Source organism: Protomyctophum parallelum (genome assembly GCF_964188405.1).
Source record: "Protomyctophum parallelum genome assembly, chromosome: 3".
Lineage (NCBI taxonomy): Eukaryota > Metazoa > Chordata > Actinopteri > Myctophiformes > Myctophidae > Protomyctophum > Protomyctophum parallelum.
This window is the reverse complement of record NC_139698.1, coordinates 41,865,294-41,880,043: the sequence shown is the minus strand read 5'-3', so window position 1 is coordinate 41,880,043 and position 14,750 is coordinate 41,865,294. Positions and strand designations below refer to the sequence as shown.

The following is a 14,750-nucleotide window of genomic DNA, read 5'->3' as shown; positions in this document are numbered from 1 at the left end:
GAAGGCCATTCATTTCACGGTTTCTCAACTAGTGGAAATAAAAATCAACAAATCCTACATTACTAAATGTATGGTCAGGGACCACATGCAATACCTCCACGGACCACCTGTTGAAACCCCTACTCTATATAGCAATGATTACTATCATATTATAGATATTTAATTTTAGAAGCAAAAAAACGTTTTCTTTGAACCAAATATCACTAATACACTAGCTTTAAAAGCCAAGGCATAAATGTGTTTAAAAGCAGGATTCAAAAACTGGCAGTATAGGGGCCAGCCGCCCTACATACAGAGCAAGTCATTCTGGACCTGAGTGACATAGATGGGACGTGGCTGTAAAAGGTCAGACAGATAGGTTTGATCTATTTTGTTTAATGATTTGTAGGCAAACAATAAAACCCTTAAATCAGGGGAGCAATGTACAGGGAGCAGGTGAAGTGAGGCCAACCCAGCTAGTATGGAGGAAATGTGCTCTTGCTTGGACCAACTGCAAGTGTGAGACGGAGGCCTGACAGGCCAATATAATTATATAACATAAAGGTAAAAGGACATTACAAGGACATTACTAGGGCATTACTAGGGCATTACTTTTCTGATGAATTGAAAATGGAGGACCCTGATGAAAACAAGTTTTAGTGCTTTTCCTGGTTTTATCCATGTAGCAGTTTTTGTATTGACCTGTACTTCCGTTGAAATGTACCCATTCTACATACTGTGAATAACATTTTCAATCAATTAATCAATACTATGGGAACTATGCACATTGCACAAAAACGAATTTCACAAAAGAAATTACTTATGAAGTGACAATAAAGTTGATTCTGATTACAGTAGTCAACTCTGGTTGAGATAAATTTGTATAAGTATAACCCTTTAAAAAAAACAAAATAATAAAACATAAGAGTCTCAGCTGGAAGAATTTGTCGAATTCAAAATGAGTATAAATGTTCACACCTAGACTTTAGGTTACTGTAGGTCGTGGAACACACGTTCATGAGGGGCATCACAGTCACTACTGGGTCCAAATATCAGAACTTCAGTTTGACTAAATAATAACCTTTAAAACATTTAAGGCCATCCAAGCTTTGATATCCATTTCCATTTGAGTTCTCATGTGCATAGCAGAGTGCATAGTGAGTTGCGTCCTCACTTTTCCGTCTTCACTTTTCTGCCCTCGCATTTTTCACAGTCTTCAATAATTATGTACGTTGCTCAGCCAATGGTAGTGGATGGAGAGAAATATTTGTTGTCCAACCATGAAAAGGGACAACCACAATGTCAGAGGTTTGTGTCTTTCAGTCAAAAAGCCAAAATCGGCCAATCCTCTTATAATCACACAACACAGCCACGGGCGTAGCATAAGATGTCCAAGTATTGCATCTCTCGAGTATTGCGCAATGTCTGACATCTCTTTACCAGCGACATATATACAACGGGTGTCCCCTGTGGCACAATCGTTATACGATGCTCAACCAATGGCACATCTCCCACCCAATCACGCAGGCCAATCACGATTTGCGTCCTCACTTTTCCGAACCCGGAAATCTGGGCATACTAAGGAGCACGAGCACACATGTGCGTCCACAACTGGTCCCACATCAAGTCACCTTTCAACCAATGTGGCCCCCACCCCAAAATTACTTTGACACCCCTGGCCTAGCCCTAACCGTTATCCCTGCTTTAACATTTCTGATCATTTGTGCCTCACCCAAGCCCGAACATACACATTCACACGGACTGCTGGCCAAACCTCTGGTATGACAGCTATGGAATTATACTTGACCACGGCACGCACGCATGCACGCACAGTCGCACACACACGCACACACCTGTCAATCTATAGTGCTTGCACAAGCAGATCTAATACTAATGCAGGACAAGATAAACTAACCCTTTCTTAGACAGACAAAGGTCAACTTTGTCTGTCAGCTTTCTACGAACCTGAGTGACAATACTAAAGACTTCTGTCCAGGTTGATGGAAGAGAACCCCACCCAAACAAGTCCTCAAATACCAACCTGTACATGGCAACAAGGTTTAGAAGGGAATACTTTTACTACCATCAAATGATTTCTGGACATTTAAGCACTACATATTTGGCAAAACAAATGAGAAAATAACCAATCTACAAGTTCATAATATGTCACATTTCAAATTCGCAACACATTGTGAGCTTGTGGATCTGTTATTTTCCTCTAGTTTTGAAATAAATAATGATAATGAAACAATTTTGAAAAAGTTTGAATTGTGATAATTTGCCCAAAATAGGGTCTCTAATAAAATCTCTGGCAACAGAGCTTGGTTTCCCCATTCTGAGCTTAATGCCAATCAGCAGAATATACTGTATAACTTGTACTGATCAGGTATGTGTTGTACTCTTTAGGAGGCGCACAATAATATTTGCATGCTTCCTTCGTATAGAATGGATGGACAGCTGCTGATCCATGCCTGAGAAAGTGGAATAGGAAAATAAGCAGAAAAAATATAATATTAACCAATAACCATTGTTCTACAATTATCCCAGGCTAGCTACTACTCTACTTGGTCTCTTCTATTTGGTGGAGGGTTTGCTGTACAAAGCTGGCTGAAACATGATCGGCCTCACATACCACAGCCAGCACAACTAGGCCAGCTTTGTCTAATCACACTTGCCCTGCCTGAATATGAATCTCTCTCCAATAGCCATGTTTACATTCACATTCAAAAATAAATAGTTAAACAATCGAGAGATTTCAGAGGTGAGATTTGGGTTTCCTTTGCTGACTAGATTCCCACTTCAAGACTTGGTGGAGATTGAAAGCCAGTGAAACATCTATGCAGGTCAGAAATCCTATCCCGTCTCAACCCAAGCCCTACAGGCCTACAGGCTGCTTAATTGGCCCCAGTGGTTGTGATTGTGCACTGTCAAACCAAACCCAAACAGTACAGAAGAAAACAAGTTCCTCACAAGTCCAAAATCAAATGAGGTCACACATGCATCTTGTACATGTTTATTTTGATACCTGCATGTTCTCTAAAAAACAGGCTGTGTGAGCTGTGAAATGGCTCACACAATAGGCTGAGTAGAAGAACAAATGCAAAAACGTTTTTCTTCTGTAAGTCATGAATGCATCTTAAAGTCTTAAAATTGTGGACAGCATCTTACAAATAAGGCTCAAATCATTTTCCCACGGTCATATTGACAGATCCCCCCCCCCCCACACACACACACACACAAATATTATTTTGAAATCTCAAAAAAGGCCTTGCCTGGTCATTACAAAAAGGTTAGAGAACATTGCTGTGAAACAGGCCTTTGCTCAGCAGGATCAAAAGGTCACTGAGGACAAAATACAGGACTGTCCTAAAGCCCCAACCCCCGCCCCCTCCCCAGCACAGGTCACAGTTCATCTGTTAAAGTTGCACATGCTATTACAACTCATTCAATCCAGCTATGCCTCTGACATTGTCCAAGGACAGAGGTGCTCTGAGGCTTTTCACTCAGTGAGAACAAAAGGGATGATATGGCGATATGGCAGCAGGAAAATGTGCTTATTTACCTGAGCACATTGCTACATGGAGGACAAAGACAATGGAGAGGAAGACTGGCACCCTTCACTCGGCTCAAATTCTATTGATGCTTTTGTGCACATAACAATAACAGAGATCGTGACCCTACAAACTAGTCAATTGATATGTGACTTGTGGTGTAACGATTTAAGATTGTAGTCGGATCTGGGTCTGCAGTGCTACAAGCACATGCAAATGTCATAAACTAAAACTAGTATAATATTTTATATGTATGTTCATTGTTCTCTGTTGAAATTTTTCATGTAGCATCTCACCAGAAGAAAATATTGTACGTTATGGTGGGGATGACCTGTGGTCAACTTAAGGAATTATAGACTAATTCACATATTCACTAAACATACATGGTATATAACTGTTATTTTTTGCTAGGGACAATTTTGAACGACAACGCAGTAATTGGTGAACTATGCCAGCCCAGTACACATTACAAGGGACAGGATGTTACTGACAGGCCGGATGTTACTGACAGGCCATGTTATCTAAAATAACTGAATCTGGCTAACACTTCCCTGTATCTTAGTTGAGATTTCCTTTAACATCTAGGACTAACTGTCCAGGCCTATTATAACATTCATAGTTCAAGATGTACATACACAAGTCTCTTGCTGATATCAGGTAGCAGTGGTGTCTCAGAGCCTCTGCCTGATGACCAAAAGCCTAATATCTCCCCGGCCCAGGGGGGAAATGTTCCCCTTTAGGATAAGATGTTGGCTTTCCATGTGGGAGACATGATGAACATGATGAACTCAATCCTGGGCATTACTCTGACACAGTCAGATCATTTCCTGAATTGACATTCGTAGTCATCTGAGGGGGAGTTGGTATTCTGTTTTTCATTGCACCACTAATGCATCAGTTGAATTTGCTGTTCTATTTACTGATGTCTTTCCTGTCTTTCATAAAATGCAGATTGCACTTTAGTCACTTTTCCTTTTGAAATGTTAAGCCAGATGAACAGTCTAAAGGGCCTTGCAAACGTGAAGCGAGGAACGCAGGCGTTGTTGCCTGGATCAACAACAGGTCTCCTCCAGCTCTGTTGAAGATGGGCGCAACAACGCAAGCGTAAAAAAATAAGCTAAACAGAATCCAGGTCTGGTGAGTCGCGGGCCCAACACTCCCTGCTGACAGGTGCCGCCCCAGCTGGTAGGAGTACGTGCAATGACTAATATCACCCTCCCGAGTCCCGCCCTGCTTCCATCCCCCAAACACAGGCCAATTGTGTTCGTATAGACACCCGAGAAAGCTGGATGTACCACATGGATTTGAACCCACAACATCCATGGTGGTGGGCAGGGACTTTACCACTGTGCGGTGCACCCCGAGCACGTTTTCTCCTGCCATCTTGATCCAAAATCTAGGTCAACTGGGCCTGTTCAGCCTTTTAAGCCTCCACCAGTGCGAGTCGTGGCCGGAGTCATCTAATTATCGTGGCCGCGATACCTCAGGAACGCCTTGAGAGAATTTCATGACATTGCCACTATTGTCCACTTGGACTCAAGGATGAAGTAGGTGCTCAAAAGGCCAAGATCAAGACTCATTAAATTCCTACAAATTCTTCTTCACTACATTTCAGTCTGGACAGAAATGGACGTAAACTGCAACTGGTTTGGCCGGAAGAATACAACTGCAATGTGGAAATTCTAATAATGTTTCCAGTTGCATGTGAGAGAACATGTTGAAAAACTAATTACTAGTACTACTATTACTATTAACTATTGTGTAAGTAACCATTATCATCACCATCTCTTCTCTACTCCAATAAAAAAGAAACACAAAGAAACTAAGACAAACCTTATTTTAGAGTCAGTGTACCCAATGCTGTTTCAGTGCATCATTGTGTGTGTGTGTGTGTGTGTGTGTGTGTGTGTGACTGAATGTAACACATTTTAGTGCCATTTAATTCTATTCTATGGGGATAATTCTCCATTCCCCTAATATCAACATGACCATCTGGCCCTGTAGGCCATCTACTACTATAGGAGCTACGCACCCATACCCCATACTGTACATGAGCCCTTGGCAACGGACTAGATCACCATGGCCACACCCACTGAGCAAGTTGCCATGGTCGTCATGGTACACCCCTCTGTTAGACTGCAGATAACCCATTTCAAGGTTACTTCCCTGTTCATTTTCCTCATAGACATTTCAAAAAGTATTTATTTAAAGACCTTTTAAGCGTCGTACAAAGCCAACTCGAAATCATGACAACAAACACAAGAAGAAAACGGCAGATTACAACACTTTTTTTTATTGTTTTTCTTCTTTGTAATTATTTGTTTGGTCCAAAATATTGTGTTATTGTGACGCTTAAAAGGTCTTTAAATAAATACTTTTTGAAATGTCTATGGGAAAAATGCATTGGGAATTATTTCCTGGGCCTGGCGTCGTCATGAAAGGGGGCGGGACTACGACGCTCTATTGGCCCTGCACCCACTGTCGAGGTGCGTGTAGATAGGTATGCCCAACCAACTGCAAATATTGAGACAGAGCCAGTAGTGCCTGTAAACTTTATGTGCTATTCAGTTTTCTTTCAAAAAAATATTTTCCATCAGATTTGATTTCGACACCATCACTAAAGTGTTCCATGTTTGATGTCAAATTCTACCTGGACCTGGCTATTCTTTATTGAAATACGAATACAGGCACTATGTGCTAGCAGTATCTTTACAACCATTTACATTTTCAAACAAGCATATATCCATACATAGGTTTGATTGAGGACAATAGTGTGAAGCAAAGGTTTGCTCAAAATAAGACAGAGGGTAATGTGAGCTTCAAATGTTTCAGTGTATATAATATCAGACAGTACAAGGATTGTTGTATTCTGTTGTATTCAAGTACCCAAGTACTCACAGCAAAAATGCTCTGTTTTCCAGAGACTTGACTAGACTTGATTACAATTATGGAAATGAAAGACTGTGTTAAAGTTTAGCTAGCATAAATGTTGCCCTAGTGTGCCATCCTGAGGCCTCAAGGTGAAACACACAGCAGTCTCCTTCAGAAACATGAATGCCTCTCAAATCCTTTCTGATTTCTTCAATTGTGCCTTTCTTAGCTGACTACCAGTTGTTTGTAATGTTGTCTTGACCCCTGGTTCCAAGTTTATTCTTCTGTTTCTGTCACTCACTGTATAAATGTAGGTGCAAGATTACACTTATGTTAGGCCAAGTGGAAAAACAACAGCCAAGGAAAACAGAGACCTCCTGGAGATGAGCAATCCCTGCTGCGTCTCCAGAAGAGGAATTATATCACTCTGATTGATTGATTGATTGATTGATTGATTGATTGAAGTATTTATTAACAGTTTGCAGAATTACAGTACATTTCAAGCACAACTCAATAAAAAAAACTGTTAACTGTGAGTGGATGACCAATAAAGCACTAGACTTGTTTACAAGAGGGTCCACCTTGTTCAATTCATCATAACATTTAGAGACATACAAATATACACTTCTATATAGCCAAAAAACAGGCAATCATCATCATAAAGGAGGTAAAAAGGGAAAAGAAAACATATACACTGAGGGGGAAAAGGGGTGGGTGGGGGATTCAGATTTTTTACGGGGGCCAGTTTCGAACTGCAGCCATCTGTAGGTGCCCTTTGAGAGTGCTTTTTAAGGAGTCAAGGGATTCGCATGTCTTAATGACTGTTGGTAGGTGTTCCACATTTTGGTGGCATACTGTAGGAGCAAAATGAATTTAGTCCCTTGTGCCAAATCTGAGTTGCACATGGTTTGTTGAGCTCCCTCTGGTGTTGTGTGTGGACTTCGTAGGTACATGGGTATCTTGGTGGTGTATCAAATCTTGTGGACCCATTGATGCCTGTACTCAACCCTAAGTCATTCCATTCCATTATTTCATCCATTGAAATAAAGAAGAAATAAACAATGACATCACTGTAGATATACTGTGACAACTACAGTGATTTGTTATCGTTAGCATGGGAATTGGGGAAACTATGTAGGTTATACTGTAAGAGTGTATGGCAAGCTCAACTGTAACTTAGCTTCCGAATGCTAGCATTTATGCTACAGTGTTGGATGTTTGTGCTCATCCGGAGTCAGGTTTAATCAAAAGCAGATGGCCAGAACCACAGACCCATCTAGCTATGGACCAGAGCTAAGACTCGCCCATTAACCACCATATCTTTCACTATTTCTAATAACAAATAGTGAGGCCTTCAAAATGTTAGTAACATGCTAGATCTGACAGCTGAACCATCGATTCAACTAAATCAACTGGTAATTGTTCAGTTTTCACCTGTACTGTTGGTAAGTGTGACATTTATGACAGATATACGATCAGTCATGGGGTTATGTACATCGGAGTCAGACTGTACATTACTGCATACACTCGACTCGACAGATGTTTCAGCACGAGTGGACAAGGCTAGCAGTTGTTTGAAAGACTCAAAGGGATGCCTGACAACAAAAGGACACGACAGCTACACCATTATGCACCTCAGCACCTGTCGAGTTCTAGCGTCATGTGAACCACCCATGGCTACTGTCGAGTCAACATTATTCAACATCACATTCCTAGTACTTTACATTGACATCTGGACAGTGACAGTGACTGTTCTTTTCTCGTCCTGCTGTCATTGCTCATTGGGAAGGCGAGCGGTATCCCTAAGCTACAAAAACCTGTCCAACAGCTAAATTCCCTAACGAAAACATGAGTCATGCTGATACAGAATATTTGTGGTGGTTCTTTATTTTGGCGATGGTTTAACAATACTGTTGTTCGGTTATTATTTATGGTCAGTTAGCTATATGACCTCTAAAATCTATTCTAGTGAACATCCGCTACTGCGCAGAGCGGCAGAGTCGAGAGAGCGGCATGGTCTTTACACTCACCATCTCTATGATCTTGAATTTCTTCCCCGCTCGCTTCTTCTTGGCGACGATATATTGGGCGAGAACTACTCCACCAAAAAGTGCACACACGCTGGCACTTGCCGCAGCGCCAACCTTTACCACAGCCGTTTTATCCATGGCGGTGTCGCTCCTTGTTTACGAACCGTGCGAGTTCTGCCTTATGTTAACATGGTCCCTCCCTTGTTCAGTAGTATGCATTCTGCAAATGAACCGACGACAGTCTATTGCGTCTACCATTTCTATGGGAAGAGGGGGGTATATTTCCATCATACGTAAACATTCCGCTCAGACGGCCCAAAACAATGTCCAAACTCATCGCGTAACGTTTTATCATTACTTATTTTGAAACAACAGATAAACAAATTAATCAGGTTGAGCTAAGAATAGTAGCGTTATTCAAAAGGTTGGTTGGTATGAGCCGCAGCCATGGAAACGGGACCCACCACAAACAGCAAGATGAAAAGGATTCTGTAATTTTGGTGGCAAACAATGGTATGACCTTCCTTCATCATTAAGCAAGTTAAGAAACTACCAATTTCGTCAGTGCTTTCAGAAAAAGCATCACTTCATGAATTCACATATAATGCATTTTCTACTGTTTGATACAAGCCTATTTGTGATGTATATAGGCTACTATGAATTCAATTTATTAATATTTAAGTAACCCCTAGTCAGAATCAGAAAATACAAAAGGTGTGTAATTTGTGTTTAGAAAGCAGAAGCTGAAGCAACACATTTCCACAAAAGAAATTATTTTATTAATTTCGTGATTCTTTCAGCCATGATGTATAATGACTTATATAATAATTACGTTACTTTAAGTGAGTTCTCTTCAGATTCATATGCACATGAAACCAGAGAAAAATAAATCTTGAGGGAGGCAGCAGTTACTTGAAAGGAAAAGGTCTTGTGACAGCCCTGCAGCAATGGAAGCTTTGGAATGTCGTGCATGCACTTTGAATAAACTAAACAAGCATAAAAGGCTACTGTACAGTCTCCAAAATTTGCTGCAAAGAAATAATTGGATTTGAGTGAACCTGGCGGTTCAAAATATGACAAATAATGTCTACCTTCTTCACTGCCTAAAAAATATATAAATTAAATCAAGTTATTTGCCTACTAATATCAACAAATTGAGATTATGTATTTTGTCCATATAGCATCAAATCTCCAAATTACTGGTTAATGTGGACATTTATACAAGGAACAAGTTAAACAAAGAGCACTTGTTTGGTGTGACATCCCACCAAGGTGCAGTCATCATCATTAAATTCATCCTTCTGGTGCCTCTACTCCACTGGGCGGGTTCCCTTGGCCTCCTCCAGTTTCCTCAATGTGTCATCCCACTGAGTGAATTGTTTCGACAACAGGAGCATCTGCCAAACAGAGGTCAGGGATCAAAGGTTCAGCAGGTCAGGAAACTGAAGGAGTTTATGAGAAGTCTGGTCAACTGAATGTACATTTGTTTTTTACTAAATCAAACTATTTTCTTTTATCATAAAAAAAGGTTATTGGAAAAAAGTATGTGAGCTTGTAGATCTGCTATTATTCTGTCATCTGAGAATTACAGTATATACTGTAGGTCTTAATTGGTTTACATGTCTGGAAAAACACAAGTGCATGTGCATGCAAGGGGGGGGGGGGGGTCTCAGCTTTTATCAAATTAAAGAAGAGTGGGCTCCAAGGGAAAATGGTTGGGAACCACTTATTAACATCCGTATGACAAGTATACCTGTCCTATAATGTAAATTAATGATGCTGGGAGCAGGCTCGTCTTAAAGCGTTTGATATCGCTATAACATTGCCTCGCTGCGCTTCATTTTTGGAACCGATTGCTATGCACGGTTTCCAGGGCCCCGCCCGCACTGCTTTTGTTTCTCAATAGCCGTTAGCTGCTGTTTTAGGCTGTGCCTTTGCAAGCTTTTTTCTCCAAGATGGAAGCCAAAACCAGACTCGAGTCATAGTGGAACAGCCTGAAAACACACCCAAGCACCACCAATTTTGTCCACCAGATGGCACTCAATGTTAAAAACTGTCCGAATTTAGGTCTGGTCAGCAGTTGTGTAATAACTTAGTCAGGAAGCTTAAACACAATTATGTGTAGTTGACCAATTCATACTTCAAATGTGGCTGTATGATAAACTGAATTCTTAATATACTGACTGTGTATAATCCCACATTAAAGGACCACTTCACCACTTTTCAACCTATCTTCATATAATTGGTCCTCACTAATGATCACGATAAAATAGCACAATATATTTCTACTCTGTGTCTCATAGCATGGCTGTGGGCAGTACAGAAACCCGTCCACCAGTGACATCATCGATGGGGAATCCAAACTGCAGGCTTTCTATTATTGAAAAGTTGCAATGCCAAAATGGAAGACATCGTTCTCACGATAATAAAAATCTAAATAAATATATATTTTTAATCTTGTTTAAAAATAATCTGCCTAACAATGATGTCACTGGTAGGCAGGTTTCTGAACGGTCCACAGCCCTCCTATGAGACACAGACCTATGAGTAGACTGAAGTGGTCTTTTAATCACATCACTGTTGAAACCACATGGTTTGAGTGTTTCCCAATGGTAATAATCAGTTAGTTTAACTGTGGAAAGAGAGGCGCACCATTTTGTTGTATTCCTCAAAAAGCCTCTTCACCTCTTGGGTCTGGGCTTCACCTTGGTCCTGAGAGAAGGGAAAGATGGAAGAGAGGTGTTACGGTTATCAAGAGATGAATTATGTAGTGTACGTTTAAAGTGAAAGAGTGGGGGTGTAAAAGAGAGGCTGATGGAGATAAAATACCTGTTCTTTGATGTGAATCTGCGACAGACGTTGGAGCTTAGTGGCATGCTCCGGTACATCTGTAAATAATAAGACATACACTGAAACACAATACAACCATTCCATGCATAACATAAAATGTATGTTACAACTGTTTTGAGTGTTCTATTCTATCCAGCAACATAGCAACCCCACCTCTGATGTAGTTGCTATCGAGAAGTGGCTGGAGTTTGCTGACCTGCTCCAGTAGAGCAGCCTGGGAAAGCAGAAATTCCTCCTCTACAGACAAAAAACAGAAGTATAGAATCACAATGAGAGTAAAGCCTGATTCTATACAACAGAGTAAAAAAAATATGTATAACGATGATTCAAATATAGTGACATTTTGTGTACAAGTTAGCATTATTATTTGGCCTTAAACATTAGCACAATGAACCCTTAGAGGCCATGAGTAGAATTTACAGCACACTGTCAGAGGTGTTTAGTTTGTGCCTTACGGTCAAATTATACTTGCTGTGTCCGCATATTAGCCACGTCATGTGATGTACATTTTGTAGTGTGATGTATACTATGTTCATGTAGACATCCACATCTGGGATTGTGTGACTGCATGTACTTTATTTGCATAGTACACAGACTGTATGCGCTAGAAAATAAAATAAATGTTCTGTTTGATGAGACATTGAGAGGAGATCTATTGGTACTTGCAAGTTGTTACTTGAAAGTTTTATGTGATGAATTCGATTTGAAATGTAGGTGTTTTTCAGTGGAAGGTTTGATCAAATAGAATACAAACACACCTGAATAAAAATACTTCTCAATGCTTTGCTGAAGTAATATTTGAATATGTGAGGTATTTAGAGAATACTAGTGCCTATAGTGCCTACTCAGACATGGACACCATTTAGTCCACTGTGCTGGCCTATGTTTTCACGTCTCTTACCAGCAAGGATGAATTCCAGCTTCATAGCATCGGGGACAGTGATGTGGTCTGTGAACTGGGGGTCTAAGTACTTCACTAGGTCTTCAACTGCATCAATAGAGAAACATATTTAAAAAAGAAATAGCAGTACCATGACTTAATTTAATAAGGTGAAAGAATGTTAGCATTAATTTAAAAGCTTTTGTGTATTAGTACTTTTAAGCCTTTTCCCCATTATGTAACTTCGTCATTTCAGCTCAAAATTATTGCTGGACTGAACAAATGAAAACTTCCTTTGGGGAGCACATACATATATGGCACACAGTAGCCGCAATTTGCAAAACTAGATTTAAAAAAAAATAATGGGATGAATCTAGAGTTGCAATACCATACAGTGAGTCAGTGACTGCCCATTCATCTAAATTGCATTTGCGATCTGCTTGTATTAATCGATGTTAAACTCACCAGCATTGCAGCTGTAGGGAAAGCTTGAATTATCCTGTTTCAAACTGCAAAGCGCGTTTCATAAAAATCCACCGTAGACATGTTATGAGCTACTTTTGTAGAAATTCTGTGCAGGTGATTCTTTTTGTTGTGTCACTGAACAGCCCTGCGTACCACTCGTTTTGAATTTGCACATAATGCAGGAGGCAGCAGCACGACCCGTTAATAAAAACGTGCTTCCAAACTCCAACACAAAATAGCATCATAAGTGTCTACGGTGGATTGTTATGAAACAAACGCGTTGCAGTTTGAAAAAGGACAATTCAAGCTTTCCCTACAGCTGCAATGTTGGTGAGTTTAACGTCGTTTAATACAAGCAGATCCTAAATGCCATTTGGATGAATTGGCAGTCACTGGATGGTACTGCAACTCTAGATTCATCCCTTTATTTTTTAAAAGCTAGTGTTGCAAATTGCGGCTAAATTCACAGGTGTGTGTTGCGATAGGTATGGGGCACACAATTGACAGGTGTGATTAATTATCCCACACCAATGAGTTCCCTAAAGGAAGTTTTCATTTGTCCAACAATCATTTTGGGCCCCATCGCTATACACAGAATGTTGTCTGTGTGCAGCTCGTGGAAAAGTGGAGATATGTCTGCTACCCGGGCAGGCATAGGAGCAATCTATGGCTGTGTATTTGGAATGGTAACTGGAAGGCTTGCCCCAAAACACACTGGCCTCCATCTTTCCTGCAGACCACTCGTCCCAGTGGTTCTTGTATTCTTGTATTTGTTTTACTGAGGTCACGGTTAAGAATAAGGTTAGGAATAGGAATAGTTTTACTGAGGTAGGAAGATTAGGAATAAATCTTAGGTTTAGGCAAAGGGGTTACATTTAGGAAGTCAAGTTAGTTAGCATAATGAAGGCTTTCACCTCATATGGTTTGTTTGGTAGATTGCCATGGTTGCATAGTAAATTTGGGTTGGTCGCCACAAGAATCAGAATCAGTGCATAATCTACATAAAAAGACTTACACTGGTATAATCTAATAGTAATACTATACCCAACCAGGAGGTTGGCAAATTCTGCACGAACCAGGATATTTGGACCTACTACAACCCAAATACATCTGCATTGTAAGTGGCTTTTTAGATCCATACTGATTCATAATCACCAATGTTGACATCTCAGTTATGTTCTTATAGGACACCACTGCAGCGGAGGGTCCTATACTTAAGACAACTACTAACTAGTCACCTTTCCTTTGAGTAGTATTTTATAAGTTTATTATTATAGGTTTAGGCATAGTTTTACTGAGGTTAGCTCTGGTCCATAGCCCTAATGCTTCTATGATTCTGCCCATAGAAGCATAAGCATTAGGGCTATGGACCAGAGATATACTGAGGTGTGTTACTTATGTTTAGGAATACATGGTAGCGACAGGTCGCCAGATTTGACCCATATGGCGAGCATGTTTTGGGGCGAGCATTCTTGTATTCTGTTACGTGTATGTAATTGTGACATTCCATAACACAGAACTTACTCTTTTTGTGAAGGATTTTCACTCGTTCTCTCTTGTTGGCTGTGTTGGCCAGTGCTGCTTGAATTCTGGCAAGGGATTCTGCACACTACAGGACGGATCCGAGATACAAGGGAGGTTAGAACATATAATAAACATCACATATGTCATGCCATTTTGGATGGCAGCAAAGTGAGCAAACTGTAGCATCTGAACGATTCAGATGCTAAGCTGCTACAGTTAGCAGTGAGTTCGCAGCAGTAAGTAAACAAAGGGGGAAATGCACGATAAATTGGTTAGCTACTCTTCAAAATATAATATGTAATTTCTCATATGGATTACGTTAGCAGTTTTTACTGACATTTAGGATTAAAAGGGCGTACGGTATCTAACACTGTTAGCTAATGAATGTCCTTTACACATATTTGTCTATTGCTCTGAACAAACCTTGACAGGTTTTCCTCCTCTATTTTTTCGTTCGCCATATATATGTCTTTCCACCGCCTGCACACGCATTTCGAAGTTATCAATTTCAGCGTTTTTCTCCATCGTTGATACTTCCACCGACCACAACAAAACCAAACCCTCGCGTCCCGCAGGCGATGACGAAAAAACCACACCAAA

The 14,750-nt window shown here is 40.4% G+C and overlaps 2 protein-coding genes across 2 annotated transcripts in view; both read right to left on the bottom strand.

The window, feature by feature from the left end:
- Nucleotides 1–8,663, bottom strand: part of nt5c3a (5'-nucleotidase, cytosolic IIIA) — a 16,833-nt gene extending 8,170 nt beyond the window's left edge. Inside the window, exon 1 of the mRNA XM_083760881.1 lies at nt 8,432–8,663. Coding sequence (XP_083617007.1) covers nt 8,432–8,569 — 138 coding nt within the window. The 5' untranslated portion in view covers nt 8,570–8,663. The remainder of the gene's footprint in view (nt 1–8,431) is intronic.
- Nucleotides 8,664–9,320: 657 nt separating this feature from the next.
- On the bottom strand, nt 9,321–14,724 carry dctn3 (dynactin 3 (p22)). The gene is made up of 7 exons (XM_083760486.1): nt 14,574–14,724; nt 14,151–14,235; nt 12,183–12,269; nt 11,435–11,518; nt 11,261–11,319; nt 11,084–11,143; nt 9,321–9,828 (listed from the first exon to the last, which is right to left on the bottom strand). Exons 1-7 carry the CDS (start codon nt 14,673–14,675, stop codon nt 9,742–9,744), a joined length of 564 nt encoding a protein of 187 aa, XP_083616612.1. The 5' UTR covers nt 14,676–14,724; the 3' UTR covers nt 9,321–9,741.
- Between the last annotated feature and the right edge of the window lie 26 nt (nt 14,725–14,750).

Coding starts and splice junctions, on each gene's coding strand:
- dctn3 (XM_083760486.1), bottom strand. CDS start 14,675: ATGGAGAAAAACGCTGAAATTGATAACTTCGAAATGCGTGTGCAGGCG. Junction 11,519..12,182: donor GCTGGAATTCATCCTTGCTG/GTAAGAGACGTG, acceptor TTTTGTCTGTAG/AGGAGGAATTTCTGCTTTCC. Junction 11,144..11,260: donor AGATTCACATCAAAGAACAG/GTATTTTATCTC, acceptor CCCTTCTCTCAG/GACCAAGGTGAAGCCCAGAC.